This window comes from Marmota marmota, unplaced genomic scaffold (genome assembly GCF_001458135.2).
Source record: "Marmota marmota marmota unplaced genomic scaffold, marMar, whole genome shotgun sequence".
Taxonomy (NCBI): Eukaryota; Metazoa; Chordata; class Mammalia; order Rodentia; family Sciuridae; genus Marmota; species Marmota marmota.
The window spans coordinates 28,030,490-28,044,005 of NW_026000185.1; the positions used below are offsets into that span (position 1 = coordinate 28,030,490).

Consider the following 13,516-nt stretch of genomic DNA (forward strand, 5'->3'; position numbering starts at 1 on the left):
TTTTTTTTTTTTTTTTTTTTTTTTTTTTTTTTTTTTTTGCAAATGCTAGAGATCGAACCCAGTGCATGTTAGGTAAGCGCTTTACCAGTGAGCTACACACCTAGCCCAAAAGGATTGAATTTTGATGGCATTGAGCCTAGGCACTAGAAATACAGCAGAGAACAAAGCACTATGTTCTCATGGACTTTACTACACATTTTACTTACTTTTGTCATATCCCACATTACAAAGTATCTTGGTGACAAGCACAGAAGAAAAAACCAGGGGAGAGGAGGGATTGTCAAGGAAGAAAGTTGTGATTTTAGAACAGGCAGGGTAAGTGTCACCCAGGATGTGACATTTGAGTAAAGCCTCAAAGGAATCAGAGTTTACATATAGAAAGAGATTCCAGGGCCAGGCATGGTGGTTCACACTTGTAATTCTAGCTGTTCAGGAGGCTGAGGCAAGAGGATTGCAAGTTTGAGGGCGCCTGAGCAATTTAGTGAAACCCGGACCCAAAATATAAAAAACAGCTGGGTATGTGGCTCAGTGGTAGAGTGGGAGAGCACCCCTGGGTTCAATACCTAGTGACAGGAAGGAAGGAAGAAAGAATATTCTGAGAGCCCTGGGATGAGAGTGGGGTGCCTAAGATGTTTGAGAATATGAGGAACCAGTGTAATTCCAGGGAGGGCAATGAAGAGAACAGCAGGTCTTAAAAAATGTTGCATTCTCTTGAAAATGGGACCACAACGCGAGGATCTTTGAGCATAGCAATGACTTGTTCTTGCTCCCATTTTAAGAACAGGTCAAGGGAGAATGACAGATTAAGAGTTGTGCTCTGGGTGACATCTGTGGAGATGGTAAAAGGTTGCTAGGTTTGGGATATTTTTTGACTGGAGTGAGTGAGATTTGCTGATTGTTGGTTATATGAGGACTTAAAGAGAAACTGGAATCACAGATGACACCTAAGTTTGGGTCCTTGGAGTTGGTATTTGCTGAGATGGGCAAGACTTCTAGAAGAGAGCAGGTTTGGGTGTGGAAAGATTCAGGAGCTCGTTTTTTAAATTGAGTTAAAAATGCCAGTTGGGGGGCTGGAGATGTGGCTCAAGCGGTAGCGCGCTCGCCTGGCATGCGTTCGGCCCGAGTTCGATCCTCAGTACCATATACAAAGATGTTGTGTCCGCCGAAAACTAAAAAATAAATATTAAAAAAAAATTCTCTCTCTTTAAAAAAAAAAAAAAATGCCAGTTGGACATACAGGTGGAGGTGCTGGAAAGGCAGTTGTGTAAGGCAGAAAGGTGGGCTTGAACCTAAGGCACAGCACCTTGGTCTCCAGACTTTGGGTCTTGTATCCTCAATAGTAAAAAAATTAAATAAATAAACATACAGTGTCAATGTATCTATTTGTACATAGACATACTAATGTAGACATTATAATACAAACACATAGTAGAAATTCAAAAACAAACCATAGCAGACTTGCAGTATAAAGCAGAGTCGTATAAGTAAAGACCGAGGTCCCCTGTATCAATTTTCAGGACCATTGTTAATCTGGGTGCTGTTGATAGACACTATGCCCAGCAAAGTCAGGTGTGGAAGACACTGTTACAAAAACAAGGGTAACTACTGTGATCCTGAAGGTCTTCCTCCATTGGGATGCATTGTGGAGATCACACTGTGCTTTTGTAAATACTAAGTTGGTGACTTATTGTACAAAGAGGAACATCTCAGCATAGTGAAAGCAAAGACCTGAGTGAGGAAGTCCTGTCCCTTCTTCCTCCCTCTACCCCCGCGCTGAGCTAATCCACTTAAGGACCACTGGCAAGGGCACCAGATCAGTTTGATCCTTAGTAACATTTAATTCTCTATTTGTTAAATAAAAACAAACTTTGTCCTTTTCCCCCTTTCCCTCCCCTCTTGGGGTTGTCTTGTGCTCCCCACTTTGGAACCACTGCCCAGGTTGGCCTTGGAAGCTTCTAAAGATTTTTGAGCAAGGGAGTGAAATGATGGAGGCTTCAGTTATTGGGAAGAGTGGTGTGTGTGTGTGTGTGTGTGTGTGTGTGTGTGTAGTCCAGGATGGAATGGGAATGGACAGCGGGAGATTGGAGCCATTTCAAGATGCCAAGTCTCATGTCCTGATTGGCTCTGACATGGGATAAAGAAGAGACAGAAGATGATTTTAGAGGTTTAAATTTGACAGAGTGCAGATTTGCCACTTGGGAGCAAGAAGAGCCAGAAAGGGTAAATCAACATTGTTTTTTTTTGGACTACTGGAATGCCTGGCAACTGCAGAGCTAGGATGGGGCATGGCAGCACTCACCTGAGATCCCTGCTACTGGAGAGGCTGAGGCCAGAGGACCACTTGAGCCCAGGCATTCAAGGCCAGCCTGGGCAACACAGTAAGACCCTGTCTCAGGGGAGGAGAAAAAGGAAAAAATAAACAAAACTGAAGAGTTGAAATTTGGGAGTGACAGCGGAAGATCCAGAGTGGATGAGATTGCCAGACCTTGGGGTCTAGGTTGGTCTGGCTAGTTTAGTTTTTTTGGGAAGTCAAGGGTCTACCTTCAGAGTACCACTTAAAAACAGAAACCAGATGTACCTGTAAATCTTCCAAGACCAACCAGGGCAGTGGTTCTAAAGTGGGGAGCACAAGACAACCCCATGAGGGGAGGGGAAAGGGGAAAAGGCCAAAGTTTGTTTTTAAGTGTCTGTTTTCAGAACCGTAACAGAAACTAGCATACACCTGTAATCCCAGCAACTTTGGAGACAGGCAAGACAACCACAATTTAGGAAGATCCTGTCTCAAAAATAAAAAAAATGAAAAGGGCTGGGGCTATAGCTCAGTGTATGGAGCACCCCTGGGTTCAGTCCCAAGTACAAGAAAAACAAACCAAAAAACCTCAACCTGTTTAAACTCAACTCTTGGTTGCTGTGTATGCTTTTAGAGCTTAATTCCTAAGCAGACATACATTGTGAAAGTTGTTTTGGTTTGATTTTAGTTTCAGTTTTTGATAACTGAAATTTTTATTAACTAGCATCATCCACCACTGTAGAATATAGTTGCCTCCTGTGTCCATGAGCTCCACATCCACCGATAAGGTCAGTCTCGATCAAAAATGCTCTAAAAGGAACTGAAGTTTATATATGTACTGAACTTGTTTAAACTTTTTCTTGTCATTATTCCCTATGAGTACATTCTACACAACCATTTACATAACATTTGCATTGTATTTTGAGTCCCTAAAAGTACTTCTCTTTTAGACCTTTTCCTGTTGCTCCTAATGCATCTGATTAACTTGTACCCTCAACCAGCAAGGGTCTTCAGCCCTGCAGCCCTACAGCCCTATGCAGTGGGACTCTGTGTGTGTTTATACTTTTTAAAACTGCAGATGGAAGGTAATGCTGCTGTTGTCAGTCTCGATGCCTGACTGGGTGAAGCTGTTTGTTTATCTTCTGAAGGGGTGTGTGGGGTGTGACCTGGATATCACAGCATCTCTATGCAGAAGTTCTCCCCATTGAAACTTGACCTTTGGAATAAAGTCCAGAATTTTATCAGAATGAAGTTGATGGAAATACAACAACTATATCTTGCTTTGATACCAATAAAAGAGGACTAGTGCTGTGGATCCTTTTAATGCTGAATCTGGCCTAAGAGTTATTTCTCTACCTCTTTTTAGAACAATGCTAAAGTAGCCGTCCTTGGGGCCTCCGGAGGAATTGGGCAGCCCCTCTCACTACTCCTGAAGAACAGCCCCCTTGTGAGTCGACTGACCCTCTATGACATCGCTCACACACCTGGGGTGGCTGCAGATCTGAGCCACATCGAGACCAGAGCAAAAGTGAAAGGTACTGGGCACGCCCACCTTAGAGCCTGCCGTCTTCTCCCTATAGGCCAGGGTCTTGATTCTAGAACAATAAGATCTTAGATGTACCTAGATGTTCAAAGNTTTTGAGCTATATATTTGAGTTTTTGAGATCTCCTACAATAGGAAAAAGTCAAAATCAAAGCAGATTTTAGACATTGTAGCAAATTTCCCTGAAATCTTGAATAGCATAACTGTTGTCCCCAGATGATAGGAGTAGATTAAGTAGATAGTGGTATTGGGAGTCCTTATTGGGGAGTCCAGGGCATTTCTCACTCCTGGCCTCTGGAGTGCCTTCTCACCAGGTACCTTTTGCTCTGAGGAGTGGCAGGCAGCTAATGCAGTTGACCATGGCATGCAGGGGCTAGTGAGTCAGACAAGGACAAGCAGATGGCTGGGTTTGTTTTTGTGGGGACCTGAAGGACCAGTGGGGCCCTGGGCAAGGAAAGGTTGCAGGAACCCTTTCTGGGTTAAAAAGATGGTCTTGCTCTCATGGGATGTTTCTTCTAGGCTACCTCGGACCTGACCAGCTGCCAGACTGTCTGAAAGGCTGTGACGTGGTGGTGATTCCAGCTGGAGTCCCCAGAAAACCAGGTCTGTGTTCAGAAACTTTGCCCAGCATCTTCCTATATGTCTCTAAGAACGGGTTGTTACCTTAAAAACTAATTGAATCTGCTGGGCATCATTGTGTGCACACTCATAATCCCAACAACTTGGGAGGCTGAGGCAGGAAGATTGCAAGTTCAAAACTAGCCTCAAGGGCTGGGGATATAGCTCAGTTGGTGGTGGAGTGCTTGCCTTGCATGCTCAAGGCCCTGGGTTCAACCAGCCTCAGCAAATTAACAAGACCCTGTCTCAAAATTAAAACAGGCTGAGGATGTAGATCAGTGGTTAAGTGCCCTGGGTTCAACCCCTAGTACCACAAAAAAAAAAAATTCAATCTTCACTAAGAAAACACCCATAGGGGGGCTGGGGGGCTGGGGCTCAGTGGCAGAGCACCAGCTGAGGCACTAGGTTTCATCCTCAGCACCACATAAAAATAAATAAGCAAACTAAAGATATTGTGTTCACCTGTAACTAAAAAATATTGAGAAAAAGAAAAACAGAACACCCATAGGCTCCCCATTGCCCGGGAGATAAATGTCACATGTGGGCCTGGTGTATAAAGTCAGCCATTATCTGCTGTTTGTCCCCTGCCTCAATGAGGCACCATTCAGCTGGTGCCTGAAATGGCCTTCTTCCACCCAGCTCCACCTTGGGGTTCTGACTAATCCCTGATGATCCTTCTCAGCCATCACCCTCCCCACCCCTACCCTCACTGTGGCACTTGCCGCACCAGATTGCTCGCCCTACAGGATAGATCTACTTGAAATGGGAGCACCGTCCTGTTCTTATTGAGTTTCCTATAACGGCTGACACCTAGCATTTGGCACCTATTTGGAAATTCACCATGTTCCTTATGAATGTCTTGTACTGGGCCATTTCAGGCATGACACGGGATGACCTGTTCAACACCAATGCAACAATTGTGGCCACCCTGGCTGCTGCCTGTGCCCAGCATTGCCCTGAAGCCATGATCTGCATCATTTCCAATCCGGTGAGTGCAAGCAGGGTGGTGCTGGTACTGTGCCCAAGGCCCAGTTGAAGCAGAAGTTTGTCCTTGTGTTAGGGAGAATGAACTGCCTATTATAGTCTAGTTATGTGCCCCCAAAATCATATGTGGTCTCAACCACCAATACTTCAGAATGTGACTTGATTTGGCAATAGGTCTGTTAAAGGAGTAATTAAAGTAATAAAGTCCTTTTGATGATTGACTATAATCCATTCTAACTGGTGATCTTTGCATGTAAGGTGACAAGTTGGATGCTCTGGTAAGAGGTCCTGAGGCTTATTTCTACGGGTGCCTTCCAGCACAGACAGTGATTGAGCCTGGTGTCCAGCCAGCTCTGCCCCGGGCAGATCACCTGCCCTCTCTGTGGCTTCCCCAATCTGTTCTGGAGGTTCCTCTCAGCCATGACTGTGGGAGCCTGTGAGTTCCTCTTCTGTTGTGTTTCACTCAGGGTCTACAGTTCTGGGTCCCCGTCCTCCCCTTCCCCTCACACTTAGGCACACAGTTTCTGATACACAGCTGCCCCTAGCCCTGCTGAAACTTGCAGGTAGTGTGCAGGCATGAGGACAGCCATGGTGCCCAGGCCTGGGCTGGCAGGGCCTCATGTCACATGTGTAAAAGCTGCGCTCTGCTTCCCTCCTCCTAGCTGAGTCTGGTGCTGGGGTCTGAGTGTGGCAAGGATCCATGGGAAGGTGCAGTGGCAGCAATGGGGACAGGGCTGCTGGCCTGAGAAGAGGGTCCTGTCTTCCCCACTAGCTCACCTCCTCAGGGGGTGGTTGAGAGTAGATAGTAACAGTGTCTTCTATGGGCCACTGGCAGGTGCCTGGTGTAGGCCTCGCCGCTGTCCTATTCTGTGTTCTCCGTGTGGGGGCAAGGTTTAAGCCTGCCCCCGCCCAGGAATTCATTAGTCTTCACAGCAGCCTCCCTAGGGGTCCCCATTTTACAGATAAAGGGACCAGGTCCTAAGGAGTTTGGGTGACTTGCCCAAGGTCACAACACAGAAGGACAGAACTGGGATTTGACCTAGTTCATCTGCTTTGAGTAAGCTCCAGTCAGCAGAAGGTGTCCCATATAGCAACAACACATATCTGATGACTGATGCCCACACCCTGCAGTAGAGGGGTTTCTGTTTTCAGTAGTGTGACTGTCCTGTCCTGTGAGTGGCTTGACTGTAAACAATTACTAGGGCAATTGAATCTGGTGTCTGCGGCCTTGTCGATGGTCTGATGAAAGAGGGCTCCTTCTCTTCTTGGCCCTGTGCTCCAAGTCTAGGCCAACTGTGCCTGTCATTCACAGGTTAACTCCACCATCCCAATCACAGCAGAAGTTTTCAAGAAACATGGAGTGTACGACCCCAATAAGATCTTTGGTGTGACAACCCTGGACATTGTCAGAGCCAACACTTTTGTTGCAGAGCTGAAGGTAAGGACTGTACCACTGTCCTTGGGTTGCTTTGCTGAACTTCCCCAGCCACCTTGCTTGTTTACCAGCACAGGAAGCAACAGGCGCTTTGACCTGAGAGTTTAGTGTTTATAGCTTTTACCCTTAGTGGAAAGCAGTACCCACATTTTCTTGAGGAATTCATGCAGCAGGTCCCTGCAGGTTCAGAGTAGCCAGCTGCCGTCTGGCTTGGTTCCCTCTGCCTTTGACCTCTGACCAGGTGCATCAGCTTCAGACTTTTCCTGGGTTTCTTGGTGGCCACACTTGGATTGTGCTCCCCGTCTTCCCTTTTTTCCTTGCCCCTTGGAAACTAGTATTGCCAGGATTAACCTGCTAGTTCTTAGATGAAGGGTGATAAAATCAGCAACTAGGAAGAATTTGAGAAAGTTCCTGAAATCCTAAGAAACCAGGGTTATCTGGGGCCTCTAGTTCTCTTTCCCTTGGGAGCCCGTAGTGGCTTACCTTTGAGGGTTCTGGTGCTGCTAGCTGCTTGCTCCTGGGCTGTTGGACTGCACCCTGGCTTGTCTTGAGGTAGGTTTGGTTTGGCGCCAGTGCCTTTCACAAACTGCTTGCAAATCATTTTAGCTGCGTATTTAGCAGAAGCTCCTCTGGGCCCCAGAAGTGCCCACCTTGAGCCGCAAGCCCTTTTGCTCTGGCGTTGCAGGCAAGTGGGGGCCTCCTGAAGCAGGGAGCAGATTGACTTTCACAAAGCTTGGTGGCAAGTGCACACACAGGACCGTGGGCCTTAACTGGAGACCCTTTGTGCACCAGACAGATCTGCTTCTGAACTTCCAGATGGTGTCCCCACTTTAATTCATGTCATAGCATGTATAAGGGTCTATTCTAGATATTGGGGTTGCAGTGATCTGTGAGATGTGGCCTAGGGCTTTGGGCCTTGAGTAGTGGAGGGGCAAGAGACAATTTAATTGAGTGATCGGTTCAGCAAGCACAGGTGTGTTTGGAGTGTGGCAGGACCATGGGGAAGGAGTGGGCAGTGTCCGGGGTGAAAGTGGACCAGCTGGAGGGCAGGCCCAGGGCCCAGGCAGCAGCCATACTTGTTATTTGAGGGCTCTTGTGGTACCATGAGCTCTCATGGCTGAACACTCCATTTCCCACAGGACCTAGGCTACATGTGGCTATGTAAATAAATCTGTATGTCCTCTGTCACACCAGCCGCATTTCAGATGTGATAGCCACATGTAATTCCTATGTGCTCACAGAGGGTTCTATAGGCAAAGCTGACTTAGCTTAGAAACTAGACAGGTTGGAGAGGGGATCTTGGTGCTTGCCAGAAAAAGCTATAATTGACAAGCTCGTCAAAGTGAACCGGTGTCCGGAAAGCTGGCTCTTCCCTCATCCTCTGGGCTGTCTCGAGTCCCCTTTGCACCACCCTCCTTCACTGGCTTCTCGCATCTCCTGGTATTTGCATTTCACACTCTGCTGGTGCCACATCTGCCCTCTGTGCCCCTAACTTCTCTGACGCCAGTCCTTTGGTCTGGAATTCTCTTCCATCTTGTCGCACAGCTTGGGGCCATCACCTGTCCTTATTGAAAGGGCAGACACAGGGAGTATGTCTCTGTCCCAGGGACATGCAGAGCTCGGCACGTGTGCCCCACAGGTCTTGGCCGCCCTCCCAGGCAGGCTGTCTCCTGACATGAGCCGGGCTCCTGGGACTCAGCACTTGGGGAAGGTGGCATTACTATGATCGCTGCTTACCTCCCCACAGTCACTCCCACCAGGTTCTTTTTTGTCTGCTTTTAGAAACACTTGGGACACAGGTCCTTGGAGGCATCATACCTCCGGTTTAAAAGTGAGTCCGCCTGTCCAGCAAGCCCTGCTACCTTGAACCATATTTTGATCTCATACAACTCAGTTTTGTTCTTTCCATCCCAATGAGTTGGAGTTGCCACACTTCTAACCTCTGAGTTTCCCAGAATAGAAATGAGGGAAATGGCATTTGCCTGGTTCTCTATGACTATGGGGACTCGGGTGTGGGCTTCTCCAGGGAGAATGACATTTGCTCTGAGAAAGAGGGCCACTGCCTCTAATTCTGAGAGGATGTCAGACCACTGGGAGGACCTCAGCTAGGTGGTTGGTCTCAGCTCCGAGCCTACACACACCTGGGCTGGGGTTAGACAGTATCTCTTCCCTGGTTCCTTTGTTCTGAGTTCTGTGGATTTTCCCAGTGTGGGTGATGTAGATGGATATGAGTGCTTCATTCCCAGAGTGCTTATCACCGACTAACCAAGCTTCATACTTTGGTGAGCAGGGTTTGGATCCAGCTCGGGTCAGCGTTCCTGTCATTGGTGGCCATGCTGGGAAGACCATCATCCCCCTAATCTCTCAGGTGTGTGAGTGTTCTTGCAAGGCTGTCCTGAGGCCCTCAGGATGGAAAAAATGGAAGCATCCACTGTATTTCGAAAAGATTCAGCAGCAGCCCCAGGATGCCTGGGGCTTCCTGACTAGCCTGTGGGGTCTCTTGGGTCAGAGGACGGCAGTGGGCTTCAGCACACTGTGGGAACTGTGTGGAAAGCATCATGATTCCTGAGCTAGATCAGGGCAGGAAAGGTGCTGTTTAAAAATGAACAGAAGCTGCCACACCGTGGTGCCTGCAGACCCTGCTGCTTAGGAGGCTGAGGTAGGAGGAGCACAGAGCCCACAAGTTCAAGGCCAGTCTGGGCAACATAGCCAGACCCTATCTTTAAGATGGGGAGGAGGCATAGAGAGACGGTTGGCACCACCAGGAAGGAGACCCATCAGATTGACCTCGTGGCCCTGAATACAGTGCCTAAGAAAGACAAAATATTTGTGGTATTTTTGCCCAAAATGCATGATCTTACAAGAAAATCATGAGGAAATGTCTGACACATCCAAATTGATGTGATCAAGAAAGAAAAATCAGGAAAAGCTGAGGGACTCGGAACAGACTGAGTGCGAGCTGGGATTGCGAACCTGGCTCTAGAACAGAACAGGAACAGCAGTGGGGAAATGGGCATCGGAATGTCTGTAGCTCAGGTTCTGATGTACAGTCTCCCAGCCACACAGCTGCCCTGTGGTCACAGGAAATGCCCACATTGGGGAAAGCCATCTACGGGACATCTATGTGGTAATTTTTCAACTTTCCTCTAAAATTAGTATAAAATGTAAAAGGTTCTTTTAAAATTAGTAGCAGGCCAGGCGTGGTGTCACACTCCTGTGCTCTGTCACTCAGGAGGCTAAGGCAGGAGGATTGTAAGTTCAAAGCCAGCCCCAGCAACTTAGCCAAAAGACAATCTCAAAATGAAAAATAAGTAAATAAAAAGGGCTGGCGAGTGCTCCTGAGTGCAAACCAAATACCTGGAGAAAAGCAGGGGCGGGGGGCTCTCACCAAGCCGCCCTATGAAGTTTCTTTTGGTCTTTATAAGAAACAATCCCAGTTTCCCTTGAGGTGGTCACAGGAGGGAGCCCACTATGGGGAAGGGCAGGGGTTGGGGTGGGGCCTGGGGGTCTGCTCCTGGGCTGAGCCTGGAGCTGCTCTCCTGACCTGCGGCTGGGCTTGCAGTGTACTCCCAAGGTGGACTTCCCCCAAGACCAGCTGACAGCACTCACCGGACGGATCCAGGAGGCTGGCACCGAGGTGGTGAAGGCTAAAGCTGGAGCAGGTAGGGTCCTCAGGAAACCCTGAGATGGAAGGGGAGCCCTGAGAGATGGGGCTGGAGGGCAAGACTGCTCAGGCCAGAGTGGGGTTTTCCATGTGCCTTTGCCTAAGCTTGGTTCTGCAGAGGAGGAGCTTGGCTTGCCATGTGGGCTGGGGTGACGGTGGGGACGAGAACTGACTCTGTCATTCAGAAGACAGTGAAGTCCAAGGGGGGATTCTCAGCTGGGGAGCTGGGGCGGCTGCAGTTGTCCTGTGGAGCAGGCTCCCTGGGTCTGGGCTGCAGTACCAGCTGGCCAACCCGACTGGCTCCCCTAGGCTCTGCCACCCTGTCCATGGCCTACGCTGGCGCCCGCTTTGTCTTCTCCCTCGTGGATGCGATGAACGGCAAGGAAGGCGTGGTCGAGTGCTCCTTCGTGAAGTCCCAGGAAACTGAGTGCACCTACTTCTCCACGCCCTTGCTGCTGGGGGTATGTAGCCCCGGGAGAGCAGGTCCCTGTCCCTTGGCTCCACAGTGCACATGTCCCTGTGCAGTGGCTGCACACCCCTGCCTGGTGTATGCTCAAGCTGTGAGGGTGGAAGCACACCTCAGTTAAGAGCCAAGAGTGTCACGCTGAGGAGTGTGCATCTCCTCCTCCGCGCGGACTGAGCAGCTGGTGCTGAGCAGCTAAATGTGATAAATGAGACCCTCGGGCTCAAGGCAGCAGGACAGCTCTGAGAGCCTCCCTGGCCAGCCAGCCCTGAAGCCATCGCCACGCCTCTCGCTCTACTTTGACCTCAGCTGCGGCTGCACTCCCGGGAGGCCTGGAGCTGTTGCGTGGCTGTGGACTTCGGTCCTGCCCCGGTGCTTTCCTCCTGGGGATGTGCTTCTAGGGACGGAGCCCATCTGGTCACAGTGCTGGCTTCGGGTAGCTGTTCGGGGGCACCTGTGAGGTCTGACTGGCTCTTCACTGAGTCTTGAGTGAGCAGAGACCCCTCGGTCTCAGCTTTCCACATGTGTGAGCAGCTACTGAAATCAGGCACACGGGTGATCACATCACTTCACACCCAGGAATTAGGTCTCATGGCCTACAGGACCACTTACAGACAGACACTCTGACTCTGGGGATCCATAGGACATGGCCTCTGGCCATGGAGCTCCCTATGGTGGGAATGTGTTGTGCAGTATGGTTCAGGGCTCAGGTGGTGGCAGGTGTGGCAGAGCTGTGGGGAGAGTACCTGCATCTGGGGGCCTAGGCAGGAGAAGAGAGAGCAGATCACCTTGGAGCTGGGTTGGAGGCTGTTGCACAGACAGCTTTTGGGAGGTGACACAGTGACAAGACTCCTATGTGTGCGCCTGGATTAAACCCAGGGTTGCTTAACCTCTGAGCCACATCCTCTGCCTGTTTGTTTAGAGACGGGGTCTTGCTAAGTTGCTCAGGGCCTCACTAAGTTGCTGCCTTGGCCTCCTGAGCCACAGGATTACAGGTGTGTGGCATCGCACCTGGCTGACACCTCTGTCTTTGATGTCAGATATTCACCCACTTAAATAGATTTGAGTCAAGTAAATGTTAACATTCCTTCCATCTTTGAACTTGGGGAAGAGACTAGAACCCAGAAGTACTGTGTGGTCAGTTCTGCTAGCTGTGAGCACTCTGGGCCAGTGCTGAGCCCAGTTGACTTCGCCTGCACTCGAGTGGCAGGGAGGGAGGGGAGCACTCGTCCTGTAGATAGGAAAGCAGATAGGAATGAAGGCAATTGTCCACGCCACGTGTGCAGTGAGGACGGCCAGGACCCCCCTGGGATGGTCTGTCTGCAGCTGGGGCTCCCGACCTGGGCTCAGATCCACTGGGGTCCTTGGCTGCCCACAGCGGCTGGTGTGATGGCCAGGCAGAGCCAGGGAAGGCGCAGGTTGGGTTTTCTGTGACGCGCTGATTTTTCAAATGTTGCCATCTTCCTTCTCCCCTCCAGAAAAAGGGCCTGGAGAAGAACCTGGGCATCGGCAAAGTCTCTTCCTTTGAAGAGAAGATGATTGCCGAGGCCATCCCTGAGCTGAAAGCCTCCATCAAGAAAGGAGAAGACTTTGTCAAGAACATGAAGTGAGGTGCGAGTGTCGAGCAGCGGCTTCCTTAACTTATCGCGGCATCATGTCACTGGAAGGCCGGGTCGGATGCTGTTCATTTAATTTGCTTCAATTATGGTTGTTATTATCCGTGTTATCGTCCCTTCCAAATTGTGGCTGGTCTATTGGTGCGACAATAAAAGCAGACTTGATTTTCTTTTTCAAGGCTCCTCTATGAGTGTTCTTTTTCCCAGAGAGGTGACCCTGGAGTGTCTGTGGCCTCTCCCCCACCCATCACGCCAGGTGCTCTCCCACCTCAGAATGCGGCATCAGTGGCCCCAGGAGGTTTCTGACGTGGGGTGGGGCGCTCAGCCTCTGGGCGCCTGCTTCTCCCCACATGCGCTTTACACCCTGCCTATCCCAGGTGTGACCTGATAAGGTGTCCTTGTGCCCTCCCAGGGTAGGTGGCTCAGTGGCTCATGCCATTGGTTCTTTCCTGACACCATTCTCTGCTGTGAGCTGCCTCCGCTGGCCCTGCCCCCTCTGAGCCTTGGCCGCCACCTCATATATATAATTTTTTTTTTTTTTTTTACTTTAGGTGGACACAATACCTTTATTTACTTATTTCTATGTGATGCTGAGGGTCGAACCAAGGCCTCACACTCTGCCACTGAGCCCCAGCCCCGCCCAGCTTCCTCCAACACCAGTAGTGACTAGCACCTTGGCCTCAGTGAAGTGAGGGTGGGGCAGGAGCAAGCTGAGCCCCAGCTGCTGGTCCAGGCAGGACACGGGGAGACGTGGCTGCAGGTGTTCTTCAGGGACTAACAAAGGGATTGCGTTGGGTGAAGGTGTGGAGGGTCACAGGATATTCGGTTCCCTTCAGCGGTTGGGCAGTGTGGTCCCCAGAAGCGGCGGCCTCTGAAGTGGAATGGGCTCCATACCCAAGAGGG

At 49.8% G+C, this 13,516-nt stretch overlaps 1 protein-coding gene across 4 annotated transcripts in view; it reads left to right on the top strand.

The window, feature by feature from the left end:
- Positions 1–12,791, top strand: part of Mdh2 (malate dehydrogenase 2) — a 33,117-nt gene extending 20,326 nt beyond the window's left edge. Inside the window, exons 1-9 of one of the 4 annotated variants that reach the window (XM_048789960.1) lie at positions 54–72; positions 3,657–3,825; positions 4,353–4,436; positions 5,330–5,439; positions 6,748–6,873; positions 9,161–9,238; positions 10,433–10,532; positions 10,844–10,995; positions 12,476–12,791. In XM_048789960.1, coding sequence (XP_048645917.1) covers positions 5,332–5,439; positions 6,748–6,873; positions 9,161–9,238; positions 10,433–10,532; positions 10,844–10,995; positions 12,476–12,607 — 696 coding nt within the window. In that variant the 5' untranslated portion in view covers positions 54–72; positions 3,657–3,825; positions 4,353–4,436; positions 5,330–5,331 and the 3' untranslated portion in view covers positions 12,608–12,791. Of the gene's footprint in view, positions 1–53; positions 73–2,359; positions 2,379–3,039; positions 3,079–3,656; positions 3,826–4,352; positions 4,437–5,329; positions 5,440–6,747; positions 6,874–9,160; positions 9,239–10,432; positions 10,533–10,843; positions 10,996–12,475 lie in introns of those variants that run through there. The other 3 variants (XM_015491446.2, XM_048789957.1, XM_048789958.1) reach the window with 3 other exon arrangements.
- Positions 12,792–13,516: the final 725 nt, after the last annotated feature.